Source organism: Dipodomys merriami, unplaced genomic scaffold, assembly GCF_024711535.1.
Source record: "Dipodomys merriami isolate MVZ:Mamm:240054 unplaced genomic scaffold, mDipMer1.0.p SCAF_400, whole genome shotgun sequence".
Lineage (NCBI taxonomy): Eukaryota > Metazoa > Chordata > Mammalia > Rodentia > Heteromyidae > Dipodomys > Dipodomys merriami.
Window position 1 is genome coordinate 717188 of NW_027205605.1, and position 16904 is coordinate 734091.

At 44.7% G+C, this 16904-nt stretch overlaps 1 protein-coding gene and 1 pseudogene across 1 annotated transcript in view; one reads left to right on the forward strand and one right to left on the reverse strand.

The window, feature by feature from the left end:
* The window catches only part of LOC138806573 (probable E3 ubiquitin-protein ligase HECTD4), a 128782-nt gene that overhangs the window by 68550 nt on the left and 43328 nt on the right, over positions 1-16904 (forward strand). Inside the window, exons 23-35 of the mRNA XM_069991997.1 lie at positions 607-711; positions 1554-1717; positions 2262-2495; positions 3892-4084; positions 4767-4871; positions 5940-6028; positions 6335-6510; positions 10231-10366; positions 10484-10625; positions 10716-10882; positions 11903-12049; positions 12887-13071; positions 15505-15658. Of these exons, the coding sequence (XP_069848098.1) occupies positions 607-711; positions 1554-1717; positions 2262-2495; positions 3892-4084; positions 4767-4871; positions 5940-6028; positions 6335-6510; positions 10231-10366; positions 10484-10625; positions 10716-10882; positions 11903-12049; positions 12887-13071; positions 15505-15658 (1997 nt within the window). The remainder of the gene's footprint in view (positions 1-606; positions 712-1553; positions 1718-2261; positions 2496-3891; positions 4085-4766; positions 4872-5939; positions 6029-6334; positions 6511-10230; positions 10367-10483; positions 10626-10715; positions 10883-11902; positions 12050-12886; positions 13072-15504; positions 15659-16904) is intronic.
* LOC138806589 (PACRG-like protein pseudogene) lies at positions 6717-8896 on the reverse strand (annotated as a pseudogene).

Genomic DNA, 16904 nt, shown 5'->3' on the forward strand with positions numbered 1-16904 from the left:
AAGCAAGTGAGAGGTGCTGGGTGCAGTGGCTCAGGCCAGTAACCCCAACTACTCTGGAGGAAATGGGTAGGATCAAACTTCAAGTTTAGCTGGCGCAAAGCAGCAAGTTAGCAATCTCAACTAGATGTTGGGTGTGGTGTCATACACCTGTCATCCCAGCAGTGTGGGAAGCATAAATAGGAGGATTGTAGTTCAGGCTGACCCAGGCATAAACATAGGACCCTATCCCCCAAATAACTAAAGTCGAAAAGGCAAGGGGGATGGCTCAAGTGGTAGACTACCTGCTTAGCAGACAGAAACTCCTCAGTTTAAACCACAACACGTATGTGTGGGCGTGCGCATGCGTGCGTGCGCGTATACACACACACACACACACACACGCACACACACGAACGAGTCAGGTATTATTATGGTCCTGTAGAAAGTAAACTCATTTCTGAGGCAGCCTCAGTGCCTGCCTATAATGAATGGTAACTACTGGGGCGACTTACACAGAAGGACCCTGTCTCAAAAAAAGAAAAGGAAGTAAATCTCTGAAATACAGTGTTCTCTTGAAACATTTTGTGTCTTGATTTTAAAGTGCATTCTCCCCCCTTCAATCTTAAGGTGGAAGGCGATACAGTCACCTTCTCCTTTGAAATGAGAAGTGGCCGTGAACACAACACTCCTGACAAAGCTATGTGGGGCTTTGCTTGCACAGTCCGTGCTCAGGTACTTGAATCTAACAAAGTGTGCTATCTCCTGTGTGCCTTGGCGACATACATCATATTTGCCTTGGAAACAGGGCAGAATATGAGCCACTCTGTCATTCGTCTCTTCCATCTGCCAGTAGGAAGTGACTACGAGTTAGTGTTGTTTGATGGAGTGAGACAGCCGTGACCTAAAGTCAGTTCAGTGGCACAAAAATAATCCATGGAGAGGGTCTCCTCTTCAGGGCCTGCCTGGGGAGGAACTCATCCCCAGCGTCTTCTGCTCAAACACTCTAGACATAATCTAACACTTGGAATCTGGATCTTAACAGTAGGAATTCTACTTGAGCAATGTTCTAGTTTCTGGATTTTAAAAATGCATTTTAGACTTAGCGACTGCATAAGCTTAACCAAGCTCTTCCAGAGTGGGCCTGTCTGCTAGCGTCCAAGCTCCATGAAGACAGGGCATTTGTTTTGCCTTCTCACATATCTCCATCTCCCTAGAACTGGCTGCTACATAGAAGGCACTCAGATATTTCCTAAACAAATCTCAACATCATGGTTTGAGCACAGGGTAGAAGCAACAAACGGAACAGTGATCTGTACCTGCATAGGACAGTGGAAAGGAAGTCCCCAGAGAAGCTGGCTTCTTCTGTGGTTCGTGCTATTTCTATGCCGAGTCTGAACAGAGCTGTGGTGAGGGCTCACTCAGTAGCCATCCCAGGGCCACCATCTCCTCATGGTGTTGAGCACTCTCTGCCTGTGTCCCTGAGCCCTGGCATGAGACGCCTGGTAAGGCCTGGCTGGGGACAGTGCAGTCCGGTGTCCACTGACGTGTGTGGTTTGCCCCTGTCTGCATTGTAGGAGTCCTCGGAGGACGTCTCAGGAGGCTTGCCCTTCCTGGTAGACCTGGCTTTAGGTCTGTCTGTGTTAGCTTGTTCCATGTTAAGAATCCTGTACAATGGACCAGAAATTACCAAAGAAGAAGAAGCCTGCCAGGAGCTATTGCGGTCCAAACTTTTGCAAAGGTAACACAAGGGTTCAAATTGAGCCACTCTTGCCCACAGAGGAAAAAGAAAACTCCTCTAATGGGAACCACATAATGACAGGGAAACTACTTTTATTACGTTTCCTAGTGAATTGTGCCTGCTGCCTGACCCTGACATGGGTGTCATTATGCCTGAAAAAGAACATGAAACTTATGCCATAGTGCTTTCTGGCCTTCGCTGTGCTAAATTAAATTTACATATTTGAACTGCATAAACTTTTCTCCAGCCTGAGTGTCGCACCACTGAAGGGTCCCCAAAATGATAGCTAGACATGACCATATATCGACTGTAGAGCCAGGCAGTGGCATGTGATATTCTTTTCATTTCTCTGTATGTTTTCATAATAAAAAGTTGGGAGGAGGTAGATTCCCAAGGTGTGCTCTTGTTCGAGTCTCACTTCTCTTTTTGTCTTTGAAGATTTGATGAAAAAATACTTAATATATATGTGTGATGTGTCTCTAAACATCAAGTCGTTTCCCAGGAGGCCTGATCTGAGACTGAAGAGCTCTTTTCTCTCTGCCAGGTGCCAATGGCAAGTGGAAGCTAATGGCGTCATCTCCCCTGCCCTCACTCCAAGCCCATCTCCACTGCCTCTCACCATAGAGGAAGACAGAGAGTTCACTTACCCCTCCGATGTCCTCGTGCCCCCTGCCGGAGGCTACCTCGACCTGCCCCGGATCAGGCTGCCTCCCGGAGTCATGATAAAGCTCAGGGAAATTTCTGGGCGTGCTAGACCTCAGTTCAGACCAAGTATAAAGTATGTCACATTTTACTTTTTCCAGTTGGCGGGGAGGGATGTTTAGACAGTGAAGGGGGTGTTTCTTTTCATAGTCCAGTAAGTGAACCTTGAATTGTATGTTTATTGGAGCTCTGTGGTAGAGCGCACGTCCTCACAAATATTAATGAACAGGAAGTGGGAACGCATGCTACCCCTCAGCTGGTGCCCAGTTAAAAGTGCTCATCCTGTGCTGCGCTGTTCCTGTGCTGCGCTGTTCCCATTGGCTGTGGTGGGAGCACCTAGATCATTGTTAGCCAGAGGCCTGTTGCATACCTGTTGAATCAGAACTCTGGGGGTGGGGCCTGCTCAGAGTCTGGATATGACTTTATTTTTGACTTCTAGAGAAATAGTGAATATGCACCCTTGCAGTCACAAATGTGTTAGAGCTGTTCCTGTTTAAAGTCTCTTTTGTAGGCCTCTGCTCTGCCTTGAAAGGCAAGATGGGTCATTCCAAAACACAAAACTTAAGGAGCAGATGAAACTTAAAGTGAAACAAATACCAAAGAAGCCATTGTTTTCATCCTAGAACACATATGTACTAAATTCCACACACCTGAATACTACAAAAAATTAGTATATAAATGGTGCCAGCACACTGTTCTAACTCAACATATACAAATGCTAAAAGAAGTATATTTAGTTTTGATTTTCATACTTTTAGCCCTTAAAAGTTCTGTAAGGGCCGGGCGCTGGTGGCTCACGCCTGTAATCCTAGCTACTCAGGAGGCTGAGATCTGAGGATCGCGGTTCAAAGCCAGCCCGGGCAGGAGAGACCGTGAGACTCCTATCTCCAATAAACCACCAGAAAACCGGAAGTGGCGCTGTAGCTCAAGTGGTAGAGCGCTCGCCTTGAGCTGAAGAGCTGAGGGACAGCGCCCAGGCCCAGAGTTCAAGCCCCACGACCAACAAAAAAAAAAAAAAAAAAAAAAAAAAGTTCTGTAAGGTACCAGTGGCTCATACCTATAATTCTAGCTAGCTATTCAGGCGGCTGAGATCCGAAGGGTACTATTCAAAGCCAGCCAGGCAGGAAAACTGTGAGATGCTTATCTCTAATTAATTACCAAAACAGCAGGAAGTGGAGCTGTGGCTGCTGTGGTGTAGAGTGCTAGACGAGAGCAAAAATGCTCAGGGACAATACCAAGGCCTTGAGTTCAAGCCCCAGGACTGGCACCAAAAAAAAAAAAAAAATTCTACCAGTGAATGATTTGCCACCTACAATACCTACACTGTTCACACCCTTACAGTAGTATAATAGAGGAGGTATGGTGGCTCAGTGAGACATTTAAGTCAAAGACTGCAGTCTTCAGCTTATCCAGCTCAGTGTTGATAAATTGAGAGCTTGGCTTAGACCTAACAGATTTCCACTGTCATACAGAGAAGTGATTCAGCCGGATGTGATGGAGGAGATGGTGGTATCATGTGTTATTAAGCACTTGAACTTGGTTGATGCACTGCAGTCTCTAATCAATTTCCAATATCAAGAAGAACATGCAGAGGAATATGATTTATTGTGTAAAATCATGGGAGAGACCTTTAAGAAGCTTAATGCCATGGAGAGACAGCTGCAAGTGAGTGAAAGCTAAGACTTTTCTACATGTCTTATAACTGTTGGAGATCATTTCTCTCTGGCAAGTTGGAGAAGTTTAAAATGTAGCCGGCTCTATAATCACAGCAACTTGGCAATCTGAGGCAGGAGGACTTGAGTTTGTGGTCAGCAATGCAGAGGTAATGAGACCCTATCTCACAAACAAAATCAAAACAAAAGAGCTGGCTGGGGGTAAAGCTCAAGTGGTAGAGCACTTACCTAGCAAATGTGAGGTCTTGGATGCAATCCCCAGTTCCTCCAAACCAACAGTAAGTTCAAACCATTATCTAAGTCTTTTTTAAATTACTGTGACAAGAAAATATATGAGGCCGGGAATGTGGCTTAGTGGTAGAGCATGCCTAGCATGCATGAATCCCTGGGTTCAATTCCTCAGTATTTCATAAACAGAAAAAGCCAGAAGTAGCACTGTGGCTCAAGTGGTAGAGTGCTAGCCTTGAACAAAAAAAGAAGCCCAGGGATAGTGCCCAGGCCCTCAATTCAAGTCCCCAGGACTGGCACAAAAACCCATATATTTATCTATATATAGATATAGATATCTATATTTATATACAGATATATATACATATATATGAATTTATTGATTGCTCTTGTTTTCATTTTGCATCTGTTTAGAGACTGGTTTGTTTGTTTGTTTTTTCTCTTAGAGTGTTGCAGAACTGGAACAGAAGTGGCAAAGTGAGGTTGAAGATGCCATTCAAGGGAGACTGGAGAACAACATGCCTTTCTTTTATGATTACCATTTTAATGAGGTGAGCCATGTCCAGGGCTCCCCAAAGGGACAGTGCCATTTATAGAGCAAAGGCATTGTGTGTATGTGTGTGCTACACACATGTGCAGAGATAAGGTAATGTCTCTTCTTAATAACATGCCTGTTTTTAAAGGGATTAAATGAAAACAGATTACATCAACATGTCTATACAAATAGATGTTCTTAACTGAGTAAAGTTAATAAAGCCTAAAGAATGTATCAAGTTTTGCTATCAAGTGTTAAAAAAGCAAAAATTAGATAGAACTATAAATCCCACAGATAGCATAAGAAAGTAGACCATGCAGTTTTTTTTGGGTCCGGTCGTGGGGCCTGAACTCTGGGCCTGGGCGCTGTCCCTCAGCTCTTCAACTCAAGGCAAGTGCTCTACCACTTGAGCCGCAGCACCACTTCTGGCTTTTTTCTTTTTGCTTATGTGGTGCTGAGGAATCGAACCCAGGGCCTCAGGCGTGCAAGGCAAGTGCTCTACCACTGAGCTACCTTCCCAGCCCCGACCATGCAGTTTTTAATCATCAAAACATCTAACAATGTGGGAGAAGAAAAGATGAGAAGGAAAATAGCCAAATGTTAGTCCATGTGATGAGGTGGGATTGTAAGAGGCTGCCTGGTGATCTGTGAGAATGGAACAGTGTGTTGGAATTCTGTCTACAGAATGTAAACTGAGGAAAGGCCAGCAACAGGGACATGTGGAAATTGTAATTGCAGCTCCTGGGAGAGAGGCCCAGGGAGGTGGGGCAGGAGAACTGGAGTTTGAGTCCAGCCCTAGCTACACAGTGAAAAAATAGACTGGGCTGGAGATATAGCTCCATGGTAGACGCCTGCCTACCTTGCATTCCCAAGGCCCTGGGTTCCATATCCATTAAGACGCAGTGTTTACCCTCTCCCCACACATACACAAATCATAACTTGCAAAGTACTTTCAGTGTAACTGTAAGTGGCCCAAAAGTAATGCTTATTCCTTTACATTTTCTGTTCATTTTAATAACTATTTAGTGAAGCTTGATTTTCATAGATTCTGCATACCATCTTTTCTTGATTTTTCCTTCTTTAGAACAAAATGAAAGAACTAGAACTTTTGTGTTCAATGAAGGAAGTCTCCTTTGATGGAAATGATCTTGAAAACATGGTCCTATCACTCAGGTTAGTGATGCTACGCTCTTTAAGTCCTTTTTAATGTGCTGTCATGAGATATATGAGTTGAAACTCATGTAGTAAATTGGAAGCTTTGACTCAAATCTTCAAAAGGTTTCGTAGGCATTTGAAACAGAAAAAGAGCTAAAACCAGCCAGAGGTTATAGTTCTACTCCCCTCAGTAAACAAAGTTTATTAGGATACTCTGCCTTAGTTTCCTTCTGTCCTCTGTCCCTCTGTCCTGTGTCATTTTTTAAAAAAATTTGTTTTGGCAAGTCTAAGAACAAGTAAATATACCTCAGTGTTTCTTTATAGGGAGAAGTTCCTACAAGAAGTGAATTCTCTTACTCAGAAGCCCTCACACCCACTGGCCAAAACAAAGGCCCTGGTGAGGAGTCTGATGAACCGAGCTGAGTTGCTGCTGCATGTCACTATTGCGGCCCAGACAGGCCTCGCCAGGAGCTTCTCGGGAACCCCCACGGAGACACCAGGTACTGCCCCCAGAGGCTTCGTGGGCTTCTGGGCTGATTCTCCTCATCAAACAGACATTAGCTACTTCTAAAAGACTTTGCTCCTGGGCCAGTTTCAGTAGTTCATACCTATAATTACAGTTACTCAAGAGGGAATCAATCAGGGTTGAGGCCATCTGGTGTAAAAGTTAGTGAGATCCCATCTCAACCAGTGGCTGTCCTCCTAGCTACCTGGGAAGCATAAATAGGAAGATCACAGTCCTAGCTGGCATACAGGAGAGATCTGATGCTAAAAATAATAAAGCAAAATGGACTGCGGACATAGCTCAAGTGATAGAATTCCTGCCTTGCCAGCGTGTGACTCTGAGTTAAAACCCTAGTACCAAAAAGCATTGGGGTAGGGTCTGTGAACATTTCTCTGTTTATCTTTTACTTTCTCTGGTCACAAAGTACTTGGATTCCTGTGGTGGTTTCTGAGTCACCCAGCCTCAGTGGCACTTCCTTGCCTGCCTCTGGAGGCCCAACGGCATGTATTGCCCCTGTGTTCTTCATGGTTTCTCCAAAAACATAATAGTTCACAGTAGTATAAACAGCCAACGTGTAAGTCTTGGAATGCACCATCCTTGCTTCTTGATAGGAGCTGAGCCTGCATTTCCTCTATAGAAGCTCTATGGAACTTTCTGCTTAAGTTTTTGTCAATTTTGTCAATAAAATATGGCCAATTTCTTGGTCATTTTATTTTTATGAGAAGATTGTTATTTCTAAATATCATTGTACACACATCAATATTTTCAGTCTATGAATTTCAAAGATAACATTTACTTAAATACAATTAACACCTAAAGTTTAGGCAATTTTTAACAAGTTGTAAAAAACAACATACATAAAATTTGAATATTTAAAACAAATTTCCTAAACTAGAATTCTCTGGAATGAAATCCTTCCAACCATTCTACAAGTATAAAATATATGTTTAGAAAAACTGCTTATCTTCCATTTTAAATTTCTCTAGCCCTGCAAAATACAAAAACCAAGAAATAACCAAAAGAATCATGGATAGAAATAAGTGCACAGCACAAAAAGATTTGCAAAGAGGTGCTTTAAATAAAAATATACTAGAAAATAAATACAAATGCATCTGATATTATAAATTCAATTTTGGTTTTTCATACTAGGATAAAAATGAGACAAAAGATCCACAGAGTTGTACTGTTACAGAAATTCTTTCAGTAGCTTTCTGTTATTACCTGTCTTCTTTTGTTGACAAACAACATTTACTATGATTTGGCTGGATTATGTACACTCCTCTTGACCTAACAGCTAATGAATTGTGGATGTGATCTATAAAAGAATAAGCTGAACTGGGCTGGGAAGGTGGCTCAGTGGTAGAGTGCTTGCCTTGCATGCATGAGGCCCTGGGTTCGATTCCTCAGCACCACATAAGCAAAAAGAAAAAAGCTGGAAGTGGTGCTGTGGCTCAAGTGGTAGAGTGCTAGCCTTGAGCTGAAGAGCTGAGGGACAGCGCCCAGGCCCAGAGTTCAGGCCCCCCCAAAAAAAGAATAAGCTGAACTGAATAAACATTCCATATGTACATGTAGTCAGTGCATGACACTTGTAAGAAAGAAGCAGGATAACTCTTTGCTCCCTTAGCCAACAGCATATAGATAGAGCAGTAGATTGCAATTTTGGATTTGATGATTGTAAGGCTTGCATTTCCACCGTGTTGCTCAAGCTTCTGCAGTGTGCTAGTGATGGGCTCCTTGAACTTCTTATTCATTAGTCTCTTGGAAAGGCTTGTCAGCAGGTCATTAGAAGAAGGACCAAGGATGACACTTAACTATACCAGGTCACGCAACCCTCTCCCAAACACTTCATCATCTGAATAGACCAGAGCTGCCTTTAGTACCAGAATCAGCCTAGGTAGCAAAGGTACAACCTTTTCAGGAGCATCTTTAAATAAATATAACTCTTTAAAACTCTCCTTGGCCACAAAGGTATATGAATGTTTTGTTTCTCTCAGACCCCCAGCTAAACTAATAAGAAACTGGTCAAATGGAAGGATTTCAGGAGAGCATTCCCATTATAATCTGTGCTTTTATGAACCATGGACTAACCTGCAAGGAATATCTCCCTTAGAATAAATAACTGAGAGGGCTGGGAATGTGGCTTAGTGGTAGAATGCTTGCCTAGCATACATGAAGCTCTGGGTTTGATTCCTCAGTACCACATACACAGAAAAAAAGCCAAAATGGTGCTGTGGCTCAAGTGGATTACTAGTCTTGAGGATTTGTCTCACTGAACTGTCATCTTGTATTTTATTGGTGAGCTTGTGGATGTCTTTTGATCAAAGTTACCTGATAACTCTGTTTCTCAACTTTACATCTGTAAAGCAATCTGATTTCTGCATTGCTTCCTTTCCACTACTCTTCCACCTTGCTCTGTACACTGGGGCTTCTGCCCAGTTCTCGCTTCACCAACAACTACAACTCACACTGGCCACCACCTAAGTTACAGGCTTTGTGGGTCTTGGTCATATTTTAATTGTTAGCCTTTCAATGTGTCTCTCAAGGAAATCAGTGAGTCTTCTTGCCTAAGACAGATCCACAATACTGGGCATAACCCACGAGTTTGGTTTTTGTTGTTGTTGTTGCTGTTTTGTTTGTGTTTTTGCTAGTACTGGGGCTTGAACTCAGGGCCTTTTGCTTTTGCTTGGCTTTTAACTCAAGGCTGGTGCTCTGCCACTTGAGCCTACTTGTACTTCCAGTTCTTTGTGGTTAATTAGAAATAAGAGTCAGATTTGTCTGCTTAGCTGGCTTAATCATCAGATCTCAGTCTCTTGAGTAGATAGGATTATAAGTGTGAGCCACTAGTACCTGGCTTCTATTTCAGTAGTCTTTTATAAAATGATTTCCCTTAATAAATGTCTAGGGCTGGGAAGGTAGCTCAGTGGTAGAGTGCTTGCCTTGCATGCCTGAGGCCCTGGGTTCGATTCCTCAGCACCACATAAGCAAAAAAAGAACAAAGCCGGAAGTGGTGCTATGGCTCAAGTGGTAGAGCACTAGCCTTGAGCTAAAGAGCTGAGGGACAGCGCCCAGGCCCAGAGTTCAGGCTCCACGACTGGACCCAAAAAAATAAAAAAATAAATGTCTAACAGGAAAGGCCAGTCACATTCCAGCTCAAGGTGGATCCTTGGCTCTACCAGCTCTAGTTACAGGAGAACCATCAACCAAATTGCCATGAGGGAGCCAAACAAATCTAAGATTAGAGAGAGACAAAAGCCATCCCGGTAAAAATGGGTCTGGATTTATGTGAATTAAGAAACTTGTTCTTGCAGAAATTATTCTATGTCCTCTCTTGCTTTTTAGAATGTTTATATTGAAATGAGCACACTTATGAAATTAATTTTTCAACTTTCTGTTGGAAGACCAATTAGGAAAATTAATTTTTCAAGCTAAACTAATTTGAGCCTGATATTTGAGTTTAAAATTTTGGTCTGAAATTTACCAGTATGCTGTGCTAGCTGACTCTGACAGAAAGCCTAAAGATCCATTCTGTTTGGTAGTTAGTTCTCTTAAGTTTTGCTGTTGCTGTGAATTCAGAAGCAGAGGGTTGTGGTAGAGCTCAGTGGTGGAGCACTGGCTTCACCTGTACAAGCCCTGGTTTGAGCCCCACCACTGCACACAAGAACAAAATAAACAATGCAGTGGTGGAGATGTTAGCTTATATTTGTTTTTCTTCCAGCTTGTAAATCAGCTTCTGAAACTAAAGTGATATCTCATGCTGTCCGGCAGCCGGCTTTTCTTCGCAGCATGTCGGCTCCTTCTGACCTGGAAATGATTGGAAATGAAGATCTAGAATTCACTAGAGCTAATCAGAGGTAAATGGCCTGTGGCCAAGGTTAGAGCTCACATGTAGAAGAATGTACTTGTCAAAACCAACTCCCCAAGGGTGGCTCTTGTCTGGCTGGTCTACTGCTTCTTTAATTTTCCTGTAGGCGTCGCCATGGGACCAGCCACCGCAGCAGTTCCTTCACACTCCTACAGTCACTCGCTATTGAGGACAGCAGGGACAAGCCCACCTACAGTGTTCTGCTGGGGCAGCTCTTCGCTTTCATTGGCACCAACCCTGACCAGGCAGTAGGTGACGTTTTGCAGCCCTCAGAGGAATGATGTGGCGGGGCTTGTGGCCGTCTGCAGAATCAGGAGCTTCCTCCTCCTATGTTTCAGGTGTCCAGCAGCAGCTTTCTTCTGGCTGCACAGACAAGGTGGCGGCGGGGAAACACACGCAAGCAGGCCCTGGTGCACATGCGGGAGTTGCTGACAGCAGCTGTGCGGGTCGGGGGAGTGACTCACCTGGTAGGGCCAGTGACAATGGTCCTCCAGGGGGGACCCAGGTCAGTTGTTCCTGCTGTTGCTTCACCCACACACTCCTCAAGAAGGGTCTTACTCCTTAACCAATCCCCTGTTTTTTTTTTAACCTTGCCTCAGTCTTACTTTTGCTATTATAAAAATAGTATATTGGGTCAGGTGACAGTGGCTTGCGCCTATAATCCTAGCTACTCAGGAGGCTGAGATCCTAGGATCACGGTTCAAACAGAAGAGTCCATGAGACTTATCTCCAATTAATAACCTGAAAACCGGAAGTGGCACCATGGCTCAACTGGTAGAGCACTTGGCTTGAGCTGAAGAGCTCAGGGACAGCACCCAGGCCCAGAGTTCAAGACCCATGACCCAAAAAAAAAAAAAAAAAAAAAAAATATATATATATATATATATATATATATATATATATATACACACATATATGTTACAATCTTGGAGTTTCTATTCTCAGTTAATATTAATTACTATAGAATCAGCCCTATGTTGTGTTTGTAAAAGTCTTACTCATATCAACTGGGCTCTTGGACTTCACTAATAATTGGAGCATGAACTTAACAAGTACATTGGCTGATTTATTTGGGCCTTGGTTTTCTCATTAATGCATCTGTGATTACAGTATTGAGTGCTGTGAGGAATATAGTACCTGTGTTCAAATGAATCGTTTGCCTAACATTGTCCTTAGAAAACACTGTGTCCATTAGCCTTGCCAAACATACTCTGAAAAAAAACAAAACAGAAACATGCTCTGAAAAGTCCTACAGAAAAAGTCCTGTTTAACTTACCCTAAGCTAGGATATCCCAGACTTGCTTTTAGAATGTGGACCACTGTGTCCAAGCACACAGAGACACCCTGCCCAGTGGTCTTGTGTGGTCTGTATTTTATGGCTCTGAGCATGGTATGTTCTGGTGTGCCTTTGGTGTGGGATCCTCCTGAGGCCCTGGGCTTCTCAAAGGAACTCTTCTGTTCGCCTAGTCACAATCTGTGTCATGGACATGTTCAGGAGGCATGTGCTTTGATTTGTGTTTCATAGAATTGAAGAGCTCACCTGTGGTGGGATGGTGGAGCAGGTCCAAGAAGCCTTTGGTGAGACCATGACCTCGGTTGTGTCTCTGTGTGCTCGTTATCCTATCGCATGCGCCAACAGCATTGGACTCTTATGTACCATTCCTTATACCAGGTGAGTACAGACACAGCCTTTCCCATGTATAGTTACACTCCAGCTGATTATGCTTTTATTATCCAGTACTCACTTATGATGGATTGTACCGCACTGTGAAGATGAGGAGGGTCAAAGAAACCTTAGGAGATGCCTCCTCAGAGAAAACCCCTAGGAGATTACTTACATATTTGGTGGAAAGTTTTGCATGGCTATGGTCATTTTAATTACTAGTTTGAGTTGTCAGGCACTTGTGCAATCTTTAATGACTCTTATGATAATTTTTCTATTATGGAAACTTTTGCTGTATTATGTGAAGAGAAGTTGAGGGACTTTTTTTGTATATGAAGGAAATTGTCATTATAAGAAGCCAGAGGTTCACATCTGTATTCCTAGCTACTTGGGAGACTAAGATCGAGACAACTAAGGTTTGAGGTCAGTCTGGGAAGTAAATTCCCAAGACAGTTTCTCAGCCAATAACAGCGTGGTGGTGAGTGCCTGTCATCCTAGCCACATAAGATCAAGAACATCAGGGTTCTGAGTCAGCCTGGGCAAAAAGAGTCCTTGAGATTCCATCTCAGTGGAAGAAGCTGGGGATGGTGGTACATGCCTGTCATCTCAGCTATCACCAGAAGCAAAAATAGGAGGAATTCAGGCAAGTCCTGGGCAGAAAGCAAAACTATCTCAGAAATAACCAAAGCAAAACAAGGGTTGGGGTGTGGCTCGGCAGACCACCTGCCAAGGAAAACAAGAAGGAAAAAGAAACAAAGTTTTGTGTTATTTGCATATAGACAGACCTTCCTGTCAGTTTTCCCTGGACTGTCCAGTTCTTTCATCTGTGCTGTGCCCCTTTTCCAGGAGCGAAGAGAAGTGCCTGGTCCGCAGCGGCCTTGTGCAGCTCATGGACCGACTATGCAGCCTGAGCAGTCAGACCGAGTCCAGCTCCAGCGAGAAGCAGACCAAGAAGCAGAAGGTGGCCACCATGGCCTGGGCTGCCTTCCAGGTGCTGGCCAATCGCTGTGTGGAGTGGGAGAAAGAGGAAGGTAAGGATGGCCTCCTTCTCCTAACACTTCTGTTGGCATGACTGGCTGTGACTTGTTTGTGCTGGACAGGGGAAGGCTCTGCTACACTTATTCAGGTAAGCTTCACCAGTGGACCATGTCCTGAGGGCCTTGACATCAGTGTGGCACTGTGTCCAAGTTCCCTAGAGGAGGACAGGGTCTCAAAAAACAGAGAAGGCAGTTTCTTTATCTCTTGCTCAACTAACAGTTTCCACATACATATTTTTAGGAAAGGATTGTGCAGTTGCATATTTGCTCCCCTTCCCTCTCTTCCTCTCTCTTCCCTTCCTCTTTTTTTTGGGGGGGAGGGAGTCCAGTTGTGGGGCCTGATCTCTGAGCCTGGGTGCTGTCCCTCAGCTCTTCAGCTTAAGGCTAGTGCTCTACCACTTGAGCCACAGCACCACTTCTGGCTTTTTTCTTTTTTTGCTTATGTGGTACTGAGGAATCAAACTCAGGGCCTCAGGCATGCAAGGCAAGCGCTCTACCACTGAGCTACCACCTTCCCAGCCCTTTTTTTTAGTTTTTTGTCGGTCGTGGGGCTTGAACTCTGTGTCTGGGCACATTCTCTGAGCTCTTCAGCTCAAGACTAGTGCTCGCTCTACTGCTTGAGCCACAGCACCACTTCCGGTTTTCTAGTGGTTTATTGGAGATGAGAGTCTCACGGAGTTTCCTGCCTGGGCTGGCTTTGAACAGTGATCCTCAGATCTCAGCCTCCTATATAGCTAGGATTACAAGTGTGGCCACTGGTGCCCGGCTTCCCTTCTTAGATTAGGAATAAACCTAGGGCCTCTCGCGTAACAGGCAGTGTTCTACCATTAAGTTATGCCCTCAGCCCTTTTGTTTTTATTTTGTTTTTGAAACAAGGTCATAGCCGGGTACTGGTGGCTCACACTAGTAATCCTATCTACTCAAGAGGCTGAGATCTGTGGGGCTGGGAATGTGGCTTAGTGGTAGATTTATTTGCCTAGCATGCACAAAGCCCTGGGTTTGATTCCTCAGTACCACATAAACAGAAAAAGCCAGAAGTAGCACTATGGCTCAAGAAGTAGACTGCCAGCCTTGAGCAAAAGAAGCTCAGGGACAGTGCCCAGACCCTGAGTTCAAGCGCCAGAACTGGCTATATATATATAAATAAAAAGCTGAGTGCTGGAGGCTCATACCTGTAATCCTAGCTACTCAGGAGGCTGAGATTTGAGAATCGCAGTTCAAAGCCAGCTGGGTCAGGAAAGTCCATGAGATTTTTTTTTTTTTTGGTCGATCATGGGGCTTGAACTCTGGGCTTGGGCGCTGTCCCTCAGCTCTTCAGCTCAAGGTGAGTGCTCTACTGCTTGAGCCACAGCGCCACTTCAGGTTTTCTAGTGGTTTATTGGAGATAAGAGTCTCACGGACTTTCCTGCCCAGGCTGACTTTGAAACGAGATCCTCAGATCTCAGTCTCCTGAGTAGCTAAGATTATAGGCGTGAGCCACCAACACTCAGTTCCATGAGATTCTTATCTCCAATTAACTACCAGAAAACTGGAAGTGGTGTTGTAGCTCGAGTGGTAGAGCATTGGCCTTGAGCTGAAGAGCAGAGGGACAGCGCCCAGGCCCAGAGTTCAAGCCCTACAACCAACAAAAAAATAAAAATTAGGGCTGGGAAGGTGGCTCAGTGGTAGAGCGCTTGCCTTGCATGCCTGAGGCCCTGGGTTCGATTCCTCAGCACCACATAAGCAAAAAGAAAAAACCCGGAAGTGGCGCTGTGGCTCAAGTGGTAGAGTGCTAGCCTTGAGCTGAAGAGCTGAAGGACAGCACCCAGGCCCAGAGTTCAGGCACCACGACCGGACCAAAAAAAAAAAAAAAAAAAAAAAAAATAAAAAAAAATAAAAATAAAAATAAATAAATAAATAAAAAGAGACAGATCTCAGGATCACAGCCCAGGCAGACAAATCAAAGAAACTCTTATCTCTAGTTAAATGGAAAAAGCCAGAGGTGGAAGCATGGCTTAGGTAGTAGAGTGCCAGCCATAAACAGAAAAAGCTAAGCAAGAGAGCAAGACCCTGAATTCAAGCCTCAATACTGGCACAACAGCAACAATAGAAAAAAAGAGAAGGGGCTGGGAAGGTGGCTCAGTGGTAGAGCGCTTGCCTTGCATGCCTGAGGCCCTGGGTTCGATTCCTCAGCACCACATAAGGAGAAAAAGCCGGAAGTGGTGCTGTGGCTCAAGGGGTAGAGTGCTAGGCTTGAGCTGAAGAGCTGAGGGACAGCACCCAGGCCCAGAGTTCAGGCCCCATGACTGACCAAAAGAAGAAGAAGAAGAAGAAGAAGAAGAAGATGTGTCTTGGGGAGGTTGTCATGCAGAAAGGCCAAAGGGAAAAGTCTGTCTATGGCCTCCATAGATAGTTACTGTCCTCTTCCTTTTCTTCCTTTAACTGAAGGTGGCTCCACCGAGGCTGTGCACTCAGGCCTGGCCCGTCAGGTGTCTAGCCTCCTCACCAACCATCTTGCCCGAGCAACCGAGTGCTGTGGCAACCAAGCTGCTGGGAACGACGCTCTGCAGGATGCCCTGAGCCTCCTCAATGACCTCTCAAGGTTTGGAAGCCCACAAAGCCTAGAGGGCAGCTTGTTTTCCCCTTTGGTAACACTACCTTTTGCTGATAGCTGTCTTTTTAAACATCCAAATTTTAGGCCCTTTTGACACCCCTGTTCTTTAAGAAAAGCAATAGAGAATGGAGGTATGAAATATTAGTGCTAAAATGGGAAGGTTTGTGTAGGGGACCTTGCTGGCAACAGCCTTGAGAGCAGACGTGCTAGCACTCCACCACCCTACCCCCAGCAAAACAACACGAACCGCCAAGAGCTTTCATTCTCTAACCTTAAACATGAGTGGTTCCACGTTGGTCTAATACCCCTGGTCTAGGCCTGAGACCCAATGGTTTGTCTTCATACTCTAGTGTGTTCTCCAGTTCCCTCTGGGCTCAGTACATCTTCATGAGAGATGACAAGTCAGCCATGGCAAGCCCTGAAGCTGTCTGACAGCCTTGCCCTTGAGATACACATTATGAAGAAATGACTGTTAGAAAAGCACCCAGCTTAGGTGGTATAGTCTAGTCCTCACACTGAATTGAACATGCCAACTTGAGATATCATAGATCAGAAAATCAGAGTATCACTGATTAGTTGTGAATGCTAATCAAATGTTTTGCTCAGCCTGGACACTGGGGACTCATACCTGTAAAACTAGCTATTTAGGAGGCTGAGATCTAAGGATTGTGGTTCAAAGCCAACTCAGGAAGGAAAGTCTGTGAGACTCTTCTCCAGTGAACCACCAGAAAACCAGATGTGGAGCTGTGGCTCAAAGTGGTAGAACAATGGCCTTGAACAAAAAGAGCTCAGGGACAGAGCCAAGGCCTTGAGTTCAAGACAGACAGACAGACACACACACATGTGCATGCACACACGTTGGCTACTCAGGAGGCTGAGATCTGAAGATCACAATTCAAAGCCAGCTTGGGCAAGAAACTCTGTGAGACTCTTTTTTTTTGGGGAGGGGGGATGGGGGGGTCCAGTTGTGGGGCCTGAACTCTGGGCCTGGGCGCTGTCCCTCAGCTCTTCAGCTCAAGGCTAGCGCTCTACCACTTGAGCCACAGCGCCACTTCCGCTTTTTTCTTTTTGCTTATGTGGTGCTGAGGAATCGAACCCAGGGCCTCTGGTATGCAAGGCAAGCGCTCTACCACTGAGCCACCTTCCCAGCCCCTCTTTGAGACTCTTATCTCCAATAAATAACTAGAAAACCAGAAGTGGAGCTGTGGCTCAAGTGGTAGAGCACTCGCTTTGA